The sequence below is a fragment of the Salvia splendens genome, chromosome 5 (assembly GCF_004379255.2).
Source record: "Salvia splendens isolate huo1 chromosome 5, SspV2, whole genome shotgun sequence".
Taxonomy (NCBI): domain Eukaryota; kingdom Viridiplantae; phylum Streptophyta; class Magnoliopsida; order Lamiales; family Lamiaceae; genus Salvia; species Salvia splendens.
Window position 1 is genome coordinate 40261929 of NC_056036.1, and position 19142 is coordinate 40281070.

General features: G+C 38.6%; 2 protein-coding genes and 1 pseudogene across 2 annotated transcripts; all 3 read left to right on the top strand.

The window, feature by feature from the left end:
- The first annotated feature begins 122 nt into the window (after positions 1 to 122).
- On the top strand, positions 123 to 2787 carry LOC121803406. The gene is made up of 6 exons (XM_042203074.1): positions 123 to 343; positions 428 to 560; positions 1237 to 1340; positions 1632 to 1776; positions 1865 to 1963; positions 2101 to 2787. The coding sequence occupies exons 1-6, from the start codon at positions 303 to 305 to the stop codon at positions 2629 to 2631; spliced, it is 1053 nt and encodes a 350-aa protein (XP_042059008.1). The 5' UTR covers positions 123 to 302; the 3' UTR covers positions 2632 to 2787.
- Positions 2788 to 3384: 597 nt separating this feature from the next.
- Positions 3385 to 7914, top strand: LOC121802841 (annotated as a pseudogene).
- A 6525-nt stretch (positions 7915 to 14439) lies between these two features.
- Positions 14440 to 18213, top strand: LOC121805989 (protein ROLLING AND ERECT LEAF 2-like). The gene is made up of 4 exons (XM_042206053.1): positions 14440 to 15759; positions 15959 to 16134; positions 16738 to 16961; positions 17128 to 18213. Exons 1-4 carry the CDS (start codon positions 14763 to 14765, stop codon positions 17918 to 17920), a joined length of 2190 nt encoding a protein of 729 aa, XP_042061987.1. The 5' UTR covers positions 14440 to 14762; the 3' UTR covers positions 17921 to 18213.
- The last annotated feature ends 929 nt before the right edge of the window (positions 18214 to 19142 follow it).

The following is a 19142-nucleotide window of genomic DNA, read 5'->3' on the forward strand; positions in this document are numbered from 1 at the left end:
CTGAAAGTTACAAATTAAGTAGAGATCTCTCTCTAAAGGTACCTATTTTAAGCTCATTATTTGCGCCAAAAATACACTATTACCGAATTTTGATCTTCTTCAATAAATGCATTTTGGTTGCATGAAAAACCCTTTTTTTCATTCTATAACCAACTTCTTCTTCGTCCCTTCACCTTCTCTTCTTTTCTTTCCAGCTCTTGAATCTCAATTATTCATGCCCTACAATTTTTGAGCCTTTTTTAGTACAAATTAACGTTTCTTCTCAACTTTCTTCAACCGTTCCCTTTTCCCATCGTATCACAATGTTTGACGCGTTGTTGAAAAGCAAGTTTTTTTCGAAATGGTAAGATCATTTTTCATGGAAATTTTGGTTTATGTGTGTGTGTGAATTTTCTGATACAAATGTTTGGGTTGTGGAAAAATATAGCAAGTCGGATATTAAGCTGACACGGGCACGAATCGAGATTATAACGAAAAAGAGAAATGCAACACAGAAATATCTGAGGAATGATGTTGCTGATCTGCTTCGAAATGGATTGGATACTATCGCCTTTAACAGGGTAATCGCTCTCTGTTTAGTAGCTTTGATTTTGTTTATTTATTTGATCAAGTTTTGGTTCTTGCATCATCTTGGTTTCTGACTGAAGATGGTTTTTGAGCTACAATCTTGCAAGAAATTTTCAAAGAAATTTTCCTATTTCAGTGACTATGATCTTAAGGGTTCTTGATAAAAACAAATTGTTGAATATTTCCCCAAATAAATTATGTTATGCCATTCTTTCAAGTAATTTTAAGGGATTTGCAACTTTTGGAGGATTCGGTTGCAAGTGTGGCTGTTGGAGAGTTTGTTGTGCAGAAAAGTATGGTGCATACTGTCCTCTGCTGGTGATATGAATTGCTTTAGATGATGGGAATTTAACATGGGTTTTCTGTGAGAAAAATTGAAAAGGGTGATGAAAGACAGAAGAGAGTTAGATAGAGCAAGTTCCTTGATCAAGTAACTGGATTTAGCTTGAGGTTTGATCCACCTTTTATGTCATCCTTGTACAAAGCTCATTGTTTAACTTGTCCATAATCTTGGTAGTTGTTGGTTGTGAGAACCTTATGTGACTACATTAAGTATAAATGATATAGGGAATGTGAGATTATGTTCCTAATCTTAATAATGAATGATCGATATGTCAATTTACATAGACATTCTTATGATTGATAGAGCTGTTTTCGACGTGTAAACAGGCTGAAGGGCTTCTTGCTGATATGAACAAGTCTCAGTGTTACAAGTTAATCGATGAGTATTGTGAACATCTCTCGAATCATCTTCCTGCCATGAACAAACAGAGGTACGGTTAGTGAAATGCCGATAAGCCACACGTTCTTCTATAGACATTTTTAAGTTTCTATGAGCAGAAAGATGATAGGATTACTCCATGAATTTCAAATATGATACTACTGTTTTAAGTCTAGATTCATAGTTATATGTAGTTGCTAATACAAAATTCAGACAAATTGTGATCACCACCACTATCTGAAATATGATTTTCTTACTTCTCTCGTAGCCTTAATTCCAACTTTGAGGCTTTCTAGAATATCAAAATATATCTCGGAACTGAATAACGGATCATTCTGAGCAGTGAATGCCCCGAAGAGTGCAGAGAAGCTGCAGCATCGTTGGTGTTTGCAGCAGCGAGATTTGCTGATCTGCCAGAGCTGCGTGAGCTGAGGACGATGTTTTCTGAGAGATACGGGAAGTCCTTGGACTATTACGTCAACAAACAGGTACTCACAGATGGCTTATTCATATCTGGTTCAACATTCAACACTCTTTCTTTACTCAGCAAAGTAAAACTGGATGTGTTTTGTTTAGTTCACCGAGATGTTGAAGGTGGATCCTCCCTCAAATGATATGAAGCTTCAGTTATTGCAAGAAATAGCTGCAGAATCTGGCTTAAATGCATATGATAAGGTATCATAACACTCATAACAGCCAACAATTTGTGTGGATTCTTGCTTTATGCACCTGTGATTGTGTGAGGTTGGCTGCATTTTTAAGATTTGAAACCTAACCATCTCTCTTCGGTGAAATCTCCGACTCGGTTGCAGAGTGTGGATAAAGTTAGGAAAGCAGCAGCGCCCAAGGAGGATGATGAAGACGAGAGTGTGGTTGACAATGCACTTACAGGTAATAAGCCGGTGGGGAAATCAGCAAGGACAAGACTCACAAAACCTCCACCAGCGCAGGAGGTTGCTGTAGGTGATGAGAATGAGAAGGTGGTGAACATAGAAAACGTGGCACAAGGTCGAAGGACCTTGAGATTCTTTAATGGTGGCGGTGGCCATAGAGACGAAGAAGAGAAGACGATGGACAGGCTTCTAAGGCACTACAGTATGAAAAAGGGATCAAAGAGAACTGAAAAATCAGAACAAGAGGCAAAGCTAAGGAGTCAAGATGGTCCAACCAGAGCATCGTCTCTTCCTGTCGAGCCAATTGGTCCCACGGAGACTGATCCTACGAAGCTTCCTCAGGCTGCATCATGCCATCCGGACCTAATGAATGCCAACGTTCATGTGCACCCCAAGCTGCCCGACTACGATGAATTTGTGGCTCGGCTTGCTGCTTTTAGAGAAAAATGAGCCTGCATAATATAGTGTGTGAAGCATTCACATCATTCTTTCTTGTTTGAGGATTAAGGTTTTGGTGATATTTCTCATTCACCTTGTTCATCTTTCATATTCATATTCATATTCTTTATGAATTTTTGGAACTATTATAACATTTTTAACATGTTGGCACCCTCGATCAGAACAATATTTTTAGATTAAATATGTTTTCATATGGTTTTATGTTTCTTCTCTAGTTTGTATTTGTAATTTTATGTTAAAAGTATGTATTTGGAGTTAGATGAATAATGGTCTTAATTCTTAATTTAATTAGTCAATTGAGAAAATTATAACAACTGAGTTCCCATATGAAATTAATGAATAATCTAAATATTACTCCCTCCGTCCAAGTTTAAGAGTCACATTTTATCATTTAAGTTCGTCCTAGTTTAAAAGTCACATTTAGAATCTACCATATTTGGACATAAAATTTAAGCTCATTGTTGATGAAATTTACACTCAAATGCCATTACTTTCATAAAAATAAAACAAAACAAAATCATAAACATACAAAAAGTTAAAAGGGTCTCACTTTCCATTACCATTATTATACACTCAAACAACCACTATCTCACTTTATTTATTACACACTCCACTAATTTATTAAAACAGTGTCATAACTAAATCTTACTCTTAAACTGGGACGAAGGGTTATTCATAATTTAATTTTAACTAGTTATAAAAGCAAAGGAAAAGAAGGAAAAGAAGGAAAAGAAACAAAGCAAAGACAAACAGAAACAAAATGGAAGGCGGAGAAAGCGTAGCGCCGCCGGTAGCGGCGGAAGAAGAAGGCGGCGATTTACAGGAGGAGCAAGTAATGAGTGAGGTTCACCTGGGGTGCCCACCGAATCACTCTGGCCCTCACATTTCCCGCTTCACCATCTCTCTTACACCTCGTTAGGGTTTTTCTACGCTTCTCTTCAATTTGTTCTCTTAAATAGGATAACAAGGTGGTGCATCTTAAAATTTCAACTTTATTTGCAACTATGTTGATTGAGCGTTTTTTTCCTGTTTGATTCCTTTTGCAATTATGCAGGAGTTGAAGAGATTGACGATCGTATGAATTTAGTGAGCGGGAAAGTCTATGAAGTTGATGAAGATGGAGATTTGGTTGTAATTCGAAGACGGAGTACGCTTTCTCTGTGTTCATTCATTTTGCTTGACTGTAATATTTAGTTCATTTTACCTACTGTTTTATGCTTATGCAATGCAATCACACGACGTTTATAATGTCGAGATTATCACGTTGTTGAAGATTTTACAGCCATAGCCAGAATAATTAACTGATAGTGATAGGTAAAACTTAAAAGAATAGATGATGCTAAAACTTGATTGTGTTAATTTAGTCTTTAATTTGCAGAACCTTTGAAGGATTCTTTTGTTATCTTTGTACAGCATAGCATCACTTCATCAATACCAAGAGTTGGGCTCCAGGTGATAAAGCCATTGGCATCTTCACGGATATATGATGCTCAAATATTTTCTATGTCGTTCTGATACGAGTTACTCGTAATTTAGGTTTGGAGAGCAGAATTGGTTCTAGCTGACTTTGTGCTGCATATGACGTATAATAAGTCATCTGGTTTTGATGGGGTTGTTGCAATCGAGCTTGGTTCTGGCACTGGTAAAGTTTCTTATGCTTAGTTTTGGTGAGTTGTGGAGAGTACTGTGCTTGTCTTGTTTGCATGACCATCTCTGAATGTGAGTTGGATGTTAGATAAGGAGATGATATTGCCGCTTGTTTGACTGAACTCTCTTTCGTTTCTTTGCCAGGATTAGTCGGAATGTTACTTGCCCGTGCTGCTAATACTGTATTCATAACTGGTATGAGACTTGAACTGAACTTACAAAAGTAACCTGTGTCTTTCCTATGGCATCTGTTCTTTACATTGGACTGGGGCTTAAGAATATTGACATGGTATAAGCGACTAGACCATTTGCTCTCTGCCTTTTTCTGGGACTCACATTTTCACGTACTGATGATTTCATTTAAATTTAATGAAGGGAGGGAGTAAGGGTTGGTTGTATACATAGCTAAGTAGTACTGCTCAAGGTGAAATGAGTAGTGGAGAAGATGTGTAGTCGCCTTAGCCCTTATGTGTAGAATGGAATAGAAAATATACATGTGAGATGACTCGGACTCATTAGGTTTTTGTGTCACATTCTTGGTGGCATTAGCTGTGGGTAGGCATTTCTTGTTATCCGAAGTAGGTTATAAATGTTTTGGATGTGATTTGTTGATAAACTGTTCTTACCTCTTTATTATAGATAAGGGTGATGAAGTACTTGAAAACTGTGCCAAGAATGTTAATCTTAATGCTGGAAACTTCCACCACTAGGCTTCAATCTATGTACGTGAACTGGATTGGAACCATCCCTGGCCACCAGTGGTTGTGGTAGATCCTCCATCTAAACAGAGGTAGCAAGCAGTTATATTTAAAAGTCTAATGGAATTGTGAGGTTTAGTTGTATTATTGCTTCACATTCTTTTTTTTCCACTTCTTGTCTATAACTGATTTTATCAATATCTCATAAAGCAAATGACTTATCTTGTGCAGCTTTGGTTGGATCTCATCAGAGCTGGAAAAGCTTCAGAGTGCTTCTTTGCTCTTAGCTGCAGATGTTATCTACAGTGACGACTTAACTGATGCCTTCTTCAGTTGTTTAGAAGCAATCATGTCCAGTAGTTCAGAAAAGGTAAAATGAACTGTGGGGAATCGCCATTTCAGAAGGTCATATAGCAACTGTAGTCATTGTTTTCATTCATAATCAGTAAGATGACGAGCCTCTTGATTCTAGATGACTTCCTGAAACGGAGGTTATTTTATAATAAAAGAAATCCTCTGAATTCAAAATCTGAAATTCTCTAATACTAACGTTTCAGGTATAATTTCTGAGTTCAGATAAGAATGTAACTGTTTGTTTCAAAATGTTTTTGTGCGTTAGAAATGAGATTGAGTTAGGAAAGATAAATAATAGGAGTACTGAAATGTGTTAAGTTAAGCTGTTATCATGAACACGTTTCAGATTATTATGCACCAATATGACTGTATATGTTAATGAGTGACATTTGTTTCTCTTAATTTTAAAATTAGTAGTACCCAACTTTGTATACTGGAGTTTCTGGGGCCTATAGGAAAATTAAATGAATATATTATATAGGTGCTATTCCTTGCTCTGGAGAAGCGATACAACTTCTCCATCAATGATCTTGATGTTGTTGCAAATGGCTACTCACACTTTCGAAGTTATCTTAAAGTCGAGGAAGGTGAGTATCGTTTTCTATCCTCTTCCGTCCCACTCATCAACCCGAAATTCTCACTTGGTGATTGTTGATGCAGAGGAGGGGGATGCTCTTGAAACTGAATTTCCACAGAGATTTGTCAGTAGGCCGATAAACCTGGAAGAGATTCCTCAGTACGTTCATGAGTACGAACGTGGAAATGACGTTGAGATTTGGAAGATTAAATATGCTGGGCCCAAGCCTTGAATCTATCTGGTAAATCTATCATGTCACACTTGCTTTTCTATTCCTAGAAAGCTTGGCATGTTATAGAAAAGCATAATAGAGAAATGGTGGGTTGTGACTGTCACATGGAAGCCTTAGAAGGTCGGCTCAAAAAGTCACTTTATTTCAGCATCAAAAGGACATTGATGCCTCACTTTTTTTGTTTGCTTGCCTCTGAACTTTTGTCTTCAAAAAGAGATTGAAATTGAAGGAGGGAATGGCCACAATCATATCTGTATGCTCACACTCTTGCAAACAGCGAAGAGTTGCTATGGAGGAAATGTTGTACTTCCTTCTTGAGAGAAAATATAATATTTATATTACTGTGAGGGAGAACTTTTTTTTAAAAATAGAAATGTGACATCTTTAATAGGACAAATTAAAAAGGAAAGTGAGATATCTTTTATGGAACGGATGGAGTACTACTATATAGAATGGAGAAGGGAATGACATGAAGACTCTAGAATGTAGGAGTGAGCATTCAGTTTCCAAATTGAAAATTTTCCTTGTTGGATCCAATCTGAAAAATTCAAAATTTTATGAAAAATGAATATGATCTAGCTTGAATCATCTGAAAATATGTAATCCGAACCATAAAATCCGATCCAATAAAAAAAATCAAATTGTATAAAATATATAGTATAAAAATCTTAGAAATACAATATCAAAAAATTTAAATTCAATATCAAATACTCCTTTTGTCCCACTATAAGCTCCTTGTACATCAAAATTAGGTGATAATATTTGATATATTAAATTAATAGGATAATAATAATAATAATAATAAATAAATAAATTAAAGATTAATCAATATCAAAATTAGTCAATCTTAAAACTAGGCTGATTAGTTTAACTAATTACTAATCTAATGTATCATAAATTATACATTTAATTATTTATCTATTTTGTTATTAATCCACCATCACCTAATCTTAAAATTAGGCTGATTTGTTTAACTAATATGGTACTATATCATAAGTACATTTAATTATTTATCTATTTTATTACTAATTCACACTACCCTCTAAATTTTGCGCCTAACCCCGGTTTAAGGGAGTGCATATCTATATACTTTTAGTCATTCCTATTATTGAAAATTTGCGTCTACGTTTATTATTATAGGCCGGTTATTATATTTACACAAAAAGTGAACTACATAAACCATCCCTGACGTTTCCATTTATTTCACTCCAGGCCCCTGACGTTTAAAAATATCGCCACAAGTCTTTGGCGTTTAACATAATCACATATCAGGTATTTGTAGCCATTTTTCGGACCACGATACCCTTATGCCTTGCAGGGCATTTTAGACATTTTACAGGTGTGTTGCAGGCATACTCTGCCTGAGGTTGCACTTTTGCAGACAGGTCTGCATCGCTGTCAACTCAAATGTTGTCGTGTACTATGCATTCATTCTTAAATGTTTGAAATTAATTTATTTTCTTCCTCCTCTCACTGTAATTCAAGTGTCAAATGTAATAATTCGTCGTAGTGACTCAATTTAGGTAATTTCTTCTCTCGCAATGAAATTCGGCCTTCCATTGTTTGTCGTCGTCTTATCCCTACCGAGTGGGGTCTTTTTTTGGGTGGAATTTGCAGCTGAATTTAGTCGTATTCAATGTAGGGTTTATGTGTGTTGGGCTGAAATTCATCCTTCGATTGTACTGTGCATTTATTTGTTGATGGTCGAATTAATATGTGTACTTCCCTCTACATTTGAATTTTGAAGGATATGAAAGTGTTTTGTATTCTCTCACCTCAATTCATCCTCTCATTTTCTTTCGTCTACTGCGTGTGGTCCCTGTCGTCGTATACTCATTGTTCAATTCATTCTGTATAACTGAGCTTGAGATCGCAAACTTGCACTCTGACCCATTAAGGTGGCTTTTGTAGCTCAATTTGGGTGGATTTTGCAGCTGAATCTGGCAATTTAGGGGTTACGTGTGTTATGTGTGTTATACTGCTTTCACTAGGCTATTTGTTTGGGAATTTAATTTCATAAATAATGCCGTTTAAGTTTTTAATATGTTTGGCTTTTAATTTCCCATTAAACGCGTTCGTGCAATGTCTTCTTCAAGTTCTCAATCGTTCGGGTCAAGCTTCAATTGGGAGTGGCCTCGTCCACAGATTGTGATCTGTAATCAAGATCTCGAGGCCGAGCTTGTGACATCTAGGACGGATGCTAATCCTGGGCGGCGTTACTATCGTTGTCCAATATGGAAGGAAGATGATTGCAGATTCTTCCGTTGGTTTGATGCGGGTCTATCGCCAAGCCAAGACACTTACTTTCAAAGAATCAAGCTCGAATGAGACAGGTTTGAAGAACAACTCCGTTGCAAGAATATCGTGGAAGGTGTTCTTGAAGATAAATTGCCCATGAAAAGTGACAAGTGTGAGGATGTGAGGTTAAAATTGAGCATGAAGAGTGAGGAGTGTGCACGTCTTAATTTAGAAATGGTTAGAACCAAAAAAACAGCCTGAAATCTGAAGATTGTAATATCGTTTTTATGCATTGTAATTATTTTCTTAATGTAATGGTAACACTTTTTCTCTTCAAGCAATAAGAGTGGATTTTTTTGGTACTAAATATTTGAAGTTCCATTTTAAGTATATGGGTACGGGGTGAACAAGTGACACTATTAATTGTGTAGGAATGAAGTTTCACACTGACGCCTGGAAGTTCCCGCATAGGTACATCAAATTAACATTTTGAAGTTTTAGTTTTATAATCACAACTGAAGTACCCATCTTCAGTTGAAATACCACCCTGCGTACAAAACTTTTGGTTGAATAACACCCGACGTACAAAACTTTTTGTGAAATACCATCCTACATACAAAGTTAAAATATGCAGTATACGAGCCTTCTCATATAACATAGTCAAAATACAAGTGCCTTCCCATGATGATCCCTAACAAGCATAGTATGCAATATCTTATTAATGTTAGACAGAAAGACTTCAAGACACCATTGTTTACAAGCCACAAACAAAAACCAACAGGGTTAGATTGACCACCGCGCATATTCAATCCTGATCCCCTCGATGGACACAGCGTTGCGGCCGAGTCCTGGTCCAACATGTGCTAGGCCCTGGAACAGTGGGATCGGTCTACAACAAACAACAAACCGGTCAGATGGACTGGATATTTAGGAAATGACAAGTGAAAGATTGATCTTGAATACTACCTCCTAGCTTGACCGCGTAGACCGACGTGTGCTAGGCCTTGTACCAGTGGGATTGGTCTACAACAAACAACAAACCGGTCAAATTGACTTGCAATGTTTATGCAATGAAAAGTGAGCTTTTATACTACCTCCTGTGTTGACCGCGAAGTCCCACGTGTGCTAGGTCGTTCTCTCCGAGGCAGAGTTGTCTGTAACAAACAAACCATTAAAATACCCAATCAGTGGGTAGGGAAATCATGTAATTGTAATGAATAATACCTCTTCATCTTGCAACACGTTAGACGACTCAGTCCTGTCACCGCCGGCGGTGGTGGGTGGCTCACTGGGCTATGAACTCTGTCCAACCTCGGTTCGAGCATCTACACGAGGATCATTAGTGCATGTTCTTCAGTTATGCCCCTCTTGTCCGCACCGACGACATCTGAGTACAAAGGTTCGTCGTAGTGACTCAGATCCATTCGCGTGATGACGAACCTGTGGTTTTTCACGCCTCAGTTTCTTTGGCCGACCACGTTGTCGCTTCGTCCTCGGGGGTGCCAGTTCAAATTCATCTGCGGAGGTCTTCGGCCAATTATCCATCCCATTGATTGGATAGAGGATATTCTCGTACAGAATCGTCATTGTGGACCGCAAATAATAGCGGGATACATAGTCTGCTACATCCTTCCCAATCTTGTTGATAGTAGCAATGGCGTGAGTGCATGGGATCCCAGTCAGCTGCCATAATCTGCAAGAGCAAGTAAATTCACGCATGTTCACTACGTACTGGCCTGACGGTCCCGACACTTGGTACGAATCCTCTCCGTTCCAAGTTGGTCTCCAAGAAGAAGCCCTCACGAACAACTTATCCACTATCTCTTTGATAACAGGCGGCAGTGGGTGATCGTATGTCTTGATCCACTGGCCTCTAATCTGTATCCTCTCCATTTGACTTGTCCGGATCTCCTTCAACATGGTGATAATGGCCAGCTCGCGAGCAATTGCTATCTTCGAATTAAAGGTCTCGCATATATTGTTGAGGATAACATCACAACAAACATGCAGAGCGAAATAAGCCTTTACCCATTTTTCTTTAGGAGCAACACCGAGTGGGTACTAATGTGCTTGGGGATATGTAACCCGCAGTGCATCCATCCGCTGAACATACTGTTCGTCTGTTGTACTCGACGCAAACTCCCACAACATCTCCTTAAAATTCTCCCCGATGAATCTCTTCTTGAAGTTGTTGTATATGTGGTGCACACAGAAGCGATGTTCGCTCTGTGGGAAATCCTCCAGAAATGGCTTTTGCAAGACCCTGCCAAATGCATGTAACATAACACATACATTAGTACATGTATAAGCCACAACACATACAAAAAGTCTATAATCACACTCGAACTACTACTCTTATAGGCGAAATCACAACAGAAGTAGTATTCTTTAAGAAATCACAATTGAAGTATACACGTTTTACTGAAATCACATTTCTCGTACCTTTTGCTGATCAGACATGAATACAAATCGTGGGGCATTCTCCTGTAAGTGGATGTCCTCTGCCAGATAGCCGAGGAACCATTTCCACTACTCATAGCTCTCAGCCTCAGTCACCGCCCACGCAATAGGTCACCAACCGTTATTTGGATTAATTCCCATGGCCGTCATAAGTTGGCCTCTGTACATACCTCGCAAGAAACATGCATCCAAGAAGATAATCGGACGGCAAAAACGCATCCAACCCTTTTTCAACGGCAAAATGTATACAAAATCACAAATGCGGTACTAAATCAATTGTGTAAATCACAACTCATTACCTCTGGTACTGATGCACTATTTATTAGCACTAAAAATACTTGCAAGTTTACATGGTAGATCTAGTATAACTAAAGGTCAGTACCGGGATATCAAACACAGGGAATAAGATTGCAACTAGCTATCATATACTATTTAAAGACACGAATATTTTTTTTGGTTTGATTTTATTAAACTAGACTGAAAAATAAATAAACAAATAAAAAGAAAGCATATAAACAATGATACAAAGCAGACATAGGAATGTAGAATATTAGGATCCAAAACACTATCGACTTTCTTGAATTACGGTCTCTAGAGTTATTAAGTCGGTCACTTAACTGGATTAAACCCTCTCCCGAGGTGAGAAATCCGTAGATTAGGTGTTGAAATTAAAGTCCCCTTTAAATCTCTAACATCTAACTCCTAAAATATCGTTAAGACCAATGACCTCAGGTGAAACCTCAACTCTCCCGAGTTCTATTGAACTAAAGTGTGAATTATCCATTTTCCAAGTCAACTATTTCGTCATCCGAGTAGTCTAATCAACTCTAACATGTATTGAAGAGGTAGCTAATCAATTGAATATAGAAAGCGCAAGGATAAATCAAATAACTACAAGAGCTAACAAGGAAAATCAATCGAATATCTTCACCAAAAATTCCACAATTGATGTTTAACTCATAGACAAGTAAAAACTACAAATAAAGTACGAGGCATGAAAGAAATTGATAAAACCCAAGGTTGAATCTTCAATCTTCAGTCTTCTCTTGCCTGGATCTGCAGAACTCCGCTCCAATGGAAGATGGATGAATTTAAGGGTGGAATATGGAATGGAAGAAGTGTAGAGAGGAGAAGGATTAGAGGCTCTGAGATGAAGATTATGAATTAGGTTCAGAGGTATTTATAGGCTGGAAAAATGTTTATTTTTGATAAATTTCGTTCCCTACAAGAAATAGGAGAGATTTGGCTTCACAATATAATAATTTCTTTTCTTCCGTGAATTTCCGCATAAATTCCCGTCAGCTTTGACTACACTGCGCAACGTTCGTAGTATTGTCATAACTTTCTCCACAGAACTCCGATTGAGACATGCAAGATATCCACGCGAAGCTCTTTCGAAGAAGAAGAGAATGGCATGTAGTAAGCACTGACTGGACTTCAAAATCGCTGGAAGAATGGGCTCGAACAGAGGCTGCTGCACTTTGGCCTTTTTTCCACCTTTTTCTATCTTTTTCTATCATTTATCAACAAACACGTCAAAAATACCAAATGTATAACATATGCAATTTAAGAACATAATTTGCAAGATTGACATTTAAAACAAGTCAAATCTAGTCCTTAAAAACATGCAAAATCTGTGTTTGTCAGGTACGTGTGCATAGGAGTCTCCACCTCCAACTTCTCCTACTTCTTCAAAACATCCTTCTCTAACTTCTGCTGTACATTCAACGTCGGGTGCTGCTACTGATGCTTCTCCAATCTCAGAGACCGGGGCTTCAGTTGGTACTGATTCGGATGATACCGCTTCAAATGCATTCGCCAAATTTTGACTAGTTACCTCTGCGTCCCTCTTCCTCTTAGCATGATCATCGTCTAAACTCTTCATAAGATATTCCTCAAACTCTATGTCCCTATCATACCAACCAATCATTAAAGGCTTATTCCGCTGCCTCCTCATCGGTCTAGGCTTTTGCTTTGGCATAGTCGGTTCGGTTTCTTCAATCTCTGCAATAATGACTCCTGGGGGTTTAGACGCCCTGAATCTGAGAAGCTCTTGCGCTTCATCCTTCATTTTCTTCAATATAGCGTCAGCCCGAGTTATCTCCACAACATAGATGTGAACTAACTTTGTCGTCGTAGACGCCACTTTGAGGAAATCCGTCAGATGTGTATCCTCAACAATGGGCAACAACGGGCTGCCGATTAAAACCCCCGCGCACTCATGACTGTACTTTGGATCACAATAATAGAACTCACATATCATCTTCCTATCATACTTCAACTTTAACACCATGCTCGATAGGTCTATGAGCGCGAAATGGTTTATGTTGCAGAAGTCGAAGTATGTCAAATACCCACCAACATACTTTTTCTCATCATCGTTGGCATTGAAGAATGAACCACCATGATGGAAAGCAACAGAAAACTTTCCAGGCTCATCCCCTGTTAAGGAGAACAATAATCGGACCGTTAACAAGCAAACCAAAACAGTCGAGAAAATTCACAACAAAAAATCAAATTCTGGCGCCCTGAATCACCAACTAAGGATTAAAAATCAATTTCCGGAGAAACAAAAATATATTCACAAAAAAATTAAATTCCGTAAACCCTAAATCACAAACCGAGGATTATAACTTACTGTATTCATCTTCTGAGACGAAAAAATCAAGATCAGGATCGCGGATATCCCAGGTTTCTTCTTCCACATCTATGACCACCGGTGCATGTCTCGGTGATGGTCGCCAGTGTGGTGGCGATGGCGGGGGTGTGGGTTCCCTGTTACGGCGAGACGATTTCCGTGACGACGAACCGCTGGATGATCCGGCACGCTTCCGTTTAGGCGCCATTCATGCAAGATAGCTTTTTCACAGAGGGGGCAGAGAGAGAGAGAGAGATTGAAGAGTCAGCACAATGTTTTGCAATTTTTAGGCTGGGTGGGAGAGGTAACTTCTTTTTTGCAAAAATTTTAGGCAGGGTGGGAGTGAAGGCCGAAACTAAGGCTTGTGAAAATTTTGAAACTTATTTCATAAATCACACCCGGAGTCCTGAGTGCGTGGCGTGTGCGTGTGGTCAATCTGGTTACGAACCGCCACTCACGCGCCATCATGACCTGACGGCTGACACACGCCGGTCAAATCACGCCAGTGTAGCAGGCCACCACTGCAGAATATCATGTGGTATGACCATAATGCCCTTTTAGGGCTGAAGAGTTTTTTGTCCGAAAAAACCTGATATGTAATTATGTTAAACGTCAGAGACTTATGGCGATATTTTTAAACGTTAGGAGCCTAAAGTGAAACAAATGGATAGTTTATGTAGTTCACTCTACACAAAAATCATGACTCTGAATGTCTGATACGTATGAAATTATTCTAAATTTCAACGTAACGCAATACGGAAATACCTTGACAGTTTGATTGCTAATATAGTTAAATTTAAAAGAACTAATGAAGTAAAATGTAAAATTACTTTAACATTTTACATATTTTTCAACATGCCTAAAACATTACTCCATTTCAATGATGACTCATTATTAACTGTCAAATGGGTCATATTGAAAGTGCATAGGATTCGCTTCAATTTAGATTATGCCTTTTATTAAAAAGGAATACAAAATCTCATGGTATGTTAGATTACACAATTAATTACTCCTAATAAACAGAGATTACTACGGCGGAGGCTGCCGGAGCTCAGATTTGTTTCCACTTGTTTTTTTACTACTTTATTCCACTCCAACGTCGTCGTTTCCTGCTCTCCTTTGCTTCAACTTCACACTCATCCCAATTTTGATTCGCTCAACTGGAAAAAAAAGAGGGGGAAAAAGCGCAAACAGTTGATATGCGTCCATAAAACCCCCAATTTCATGCGCATTGCTTTTTGTGTGTTTGGGCGGTGATTCGACTCGCCGGATATCGCAATGGGTTGCACGCAGTCGAAGATCGAAAACGAAGAGACTGTCAACCGATGCAAGGAGCGCAAGCAGTACATGGAGCGCGCCGTCACCGCAAGGAACAAATTCGCCGCCGCGCATTCTGCTCACGTCATGTCCTTGAAGAATACCGGCGCCGCCCTCAGCGACTTCGCCCAGGGCGAGGCAATTTACCCCTCCTCCACTGCCGCCGCCGCCGCTTCGCCCTCCGTCGCAATCGGGAGTGCCGCCCCGCCTCCGCCTCTGCCTCACTCTTACGAGAATTTCGCCCCTCCGCCACCTCCGCCGCTCGATTCGTTCCCAAACAATTCGCCGCTCCAGCGCGCCGCTACCATGCCGGAATTCGTGATCCACCGCCCCGGAAACAATCACAATCACGAGGATCCGATAATGGAGGAAGAAAACGAAGAGGATGACGAATTGGAGAGTAGCCATAGCTTGAAACGGCGTAGTAAGAGTAGTAAGAGTGCTGGTGGGGGTGGGATCTCACCTCCTGAAGATGTAGAAGACAAGGTTTTGCATCAGCAACAGCAGCGGCCGCCTCCTCCGCCCTCGAATTCGATGTCTTGGGATGACTTTTTCGGAACTGACAACATTCCAGGACCGACGCTGGCGGATGTGGAGGAGAACAGTGTTGAGAGACAGGAAATGGAAAGGAATATGCTTGCGGAAAGGGCAAGAAGAAAGGAAATGGAGGAAATGGCGAAGGCTACCGAAGCAGAGGCGGTGGAGAAGGTGAGTGATCTTCCTCCGCAGCCACCGCCACCAGAGGCTGCAATGGCAGCAGTAATGGCTGGGAAGAGAGCTAAACAAGTGGTTCTTCCGGCTGAGGGAAAGAAAAAGAGTGCGGCTAACGTGAGCCTCGTTCAGATATTTGTTGATCTTGATGATTGTTTTCTTAAGGCTTCTGAAAGTGCACATGATGTTTCTCGGATGCTCGAGGCAACTCGCTTGCATTATCACTCAAATTTTGCAGATAAAAGAGGTATTAAGGGTCAGTATAGTTGGAAATTAATGTTCTTGGTACAAGAAAAGTCCTGTTTTGATGATTGTGGACTTTTTGTTCTTGCTGCAAGAGCTTATAGTGATGACAGTTTTCTCACCTTAGTAGTTGTGTTTTGGTTGTACAACATGAACTCTAAATTATTCAAGCAAGTATTAAGTATTTGTTTCTTCATTGGCAGGGAATATTAATCATTCAGAAAGAGTGATGCGTGTTATTACTTGGAATCGGTCCTTTAGAGGTTTGGCAAATCCTGATGATGGATTAGATGATTTTGATTCGGAGGAGCATGAAACTCATGCAACAGTGTTGGACAAGATGCTGGCATGGGAGAAAAAGCTTTATGATGAAGTGAAGGTATCATCTTGCTTCCATCTTGTTACTAATTCTTCTGTCATTTTGAAGGTATTAAGTTTGTTAAAATTGTTTCTATGGAAACAAGTATCTGGTTTTTATTTGCGGGGCCGAAGTTCAGTGTTATTTTTTTTCCGATCATCAATGTTGGTTTGGACTGGTTTCTCCTGATATGGTCCTTATGTGTTTACATCCTAGGTAGAAATTGGCTTTGTCATGGCTTGTTGGAGTAAATGGCAATCTTATGATAATTCCTCTGACTTAGGAAATTGTTTGTTTAAAGTTTAAACATTAAGATGTGGGAGCAGTTGTGTAGCATGACCTTGTTAATTTGGCAATGGAATAAAACTTATATTTGTCGTTTTCACATTATAGATTCTAAATACAAACTGCAATATATATGTAAAATAGTACTATATTTTGACTTGCCATTACTTGCATTAAACAGCCTAACCTGAAACAAAAACTGTGAGCAAAAAACTCTATAATAATTATTCTTGCTGTTTGTAGACAGGTAGAAATAGCAGAACATATTTTTCTTTTTTAAGTTAAATCCTAAAATCCAATCTGGAATGATTTGTTGTCCTTTTGTTTGGTGATTAATAGGCAGGAGAACAGATGAAACTTGAATATCAAAGAAAGGTGGCCTCATTGAATAAGTTAAAGAAACGCAGTTCAAACACAGATGGATTGGAGAGAATGAAGGCATCGGTTAGCCATCTGCATACTAGATATATAGTTGACATGCAGTCCATGGATTCCACTGTTTCGGAAATTAATCGTCTACGTGATGAACAACTCTATCCAAAACTTGTTGCCCTTGTTGATGCGTGAGTTCTCAACCATTTCGTTGTAGAAACTAATGATCTCTGTGTCTGTCCATGCTCATTTGAGAGACTGTCGCTAGCTTTTGTTGTGTGAGACTGTCATCAAATGTGACAATTAAATTTTCGTCTTCTTTCTTGATGACTTAACAATCTGAATTGTTTTTTTCAGGATGGCTACAATGTGGGAGACAATCAGAATACACAATGAGAACCAATCCAAGATTGTTCAAGCATTGAGGTATCTCGACATCTCCCAAGCTCCAAAAGAAACGACTGAACACCACCATGAGCGCACGCGCCAGTTAGGTGGTGTGGTTCAGGAATGGTTTACAAATTTCAGTGAACTCATGGGCCAGCAAAAGGAATATATCAAAGCACTCAACCACTGGTTGAAGCTAAACCTCGTTCCAATAGACACAAACTGGAAGGAGAAAGTCTCATCTCCCGGCCGACCTCAAAACCCCCCTATTCAGACGCTCCTCCAAGCCTGGCAAGAATACCTAGACAAGCTCCCCGATGAACCAGCAAGAGCGACCATCAACAACTTTGCAGCCACAATAAAGACTATATGGCAGTATCAAGTGGAGGAGCTGGACTACAAAAACAAATGTGCAGAAGCCAGAAAGGACCTCATCAGAAAAACCCGAGATTTTGAGAGTTGGTACAATAAGCAAATGCAGAAGAGATCACCTGCTGATGACATGGATCCAGAGAGGGCAATGGATCAGAATCACATTGCTGATAGGCAGCTCGCAGTTGAAGCTGCAAAGCAGAAATTGGAGGACGCCGAAGAATCTTATCAGAAGCAATGCATTCAAGTTAGAGATAAGTCCCTCATGAGTCTGAAGAGCCAATTGCCCGAACTCTTTAGGGCGCTGTCCGATTTTTCTCTCGTCTCCTCGGATATGTACAGTCATTTGAGTGGCATTGCGCATTCGCGAAGCAGGAATGGGGTATCCTAACGATGACTTCGTCTCTTTCTTTCTGCTGTGAGCTCCCTTCCTGCACTTGTAACTTTTCCTTATGTATTATTACAAATAATTAACCACTTAGATGTGTTTTGTTGTGAAATATTGTTACATCCTATTTATTTACTCCTCGAGTGTATAGCCTAGAGATGGTATTGTGCGTTGGTTCATTCATATATATGCAATGTATGTTGCTAATTTATTTGCTGTAAGGAAAGACCTGTTTGCTGTTGTTTAGTTATGTATTCAATCAATTATGCTATATAGACATAATTTATTTGAAGTAAGGATTGGTGTATGGGGAGACAATCTCTTATTAATTCCATTCATCTTTGTATTTCTAATAAATATATATGCACCAAAATAGTACTCCTAGTTCGTCAAAAAATGAGTCAACTTTCGAAACAATTGATTGGCAACAAATTTTCCAGCACATAAATGGAGATGAATAGTCTAAACAATCAAAGCCAATTTACTGCCAAATGCAATTTAGAATTTATTCAAGTAATTAACGTAATAAAATCAAAATTATAACAATTCTTACATATAATTCAACTTTTGTAAAAATGGTCAAAATGGAAAAAATTAACACTTAAAACCAATTTTTGATTAACCGTTGGTCATTCGCAACATTAAGCAAAATGGACCCCAATAAGAGTCACATAGGTTGAAACATTAATTTATATACCAATTTTTGTTATAAAATTGACAAAGTATCCTTCCCCTCTGTCTTTCTCTCACCGTCGAATCGTAATGTCGTGATTACAAATTTACAGCAGTGAAATTTCCTACATTTAATTTTATCATTTAAAAAAAATTATAATTATATATATCATGATTGGTCAATGGTGAGACAACCTCTCATTTACTTCCACTCATCTTTTTATTCATAAAATCAAAATAGGAATTCGTCAACAAATGAGTCAACTTTCGATAAATGATTAACAACAAATGAGTCAATTTAGAATTTATTCTGTTATTAACATAATAAAATCAAAATCATGTATATAATTCAACTTTCTTTTTTTTTTGAACAATTCAACTTTCTTAAAAATGATAAAAATGGAAGGAAAAACATTTAAAATCAAATTTTGATTAACCATTAGTCATTCACAATATTAATTGATATGTTGCAATAAGCAAAATGGACCCCAATAAGAGTCACATAGATTAAAACTTTAATTTATACACAATTTTTTGTAAAATTGCCTTTATA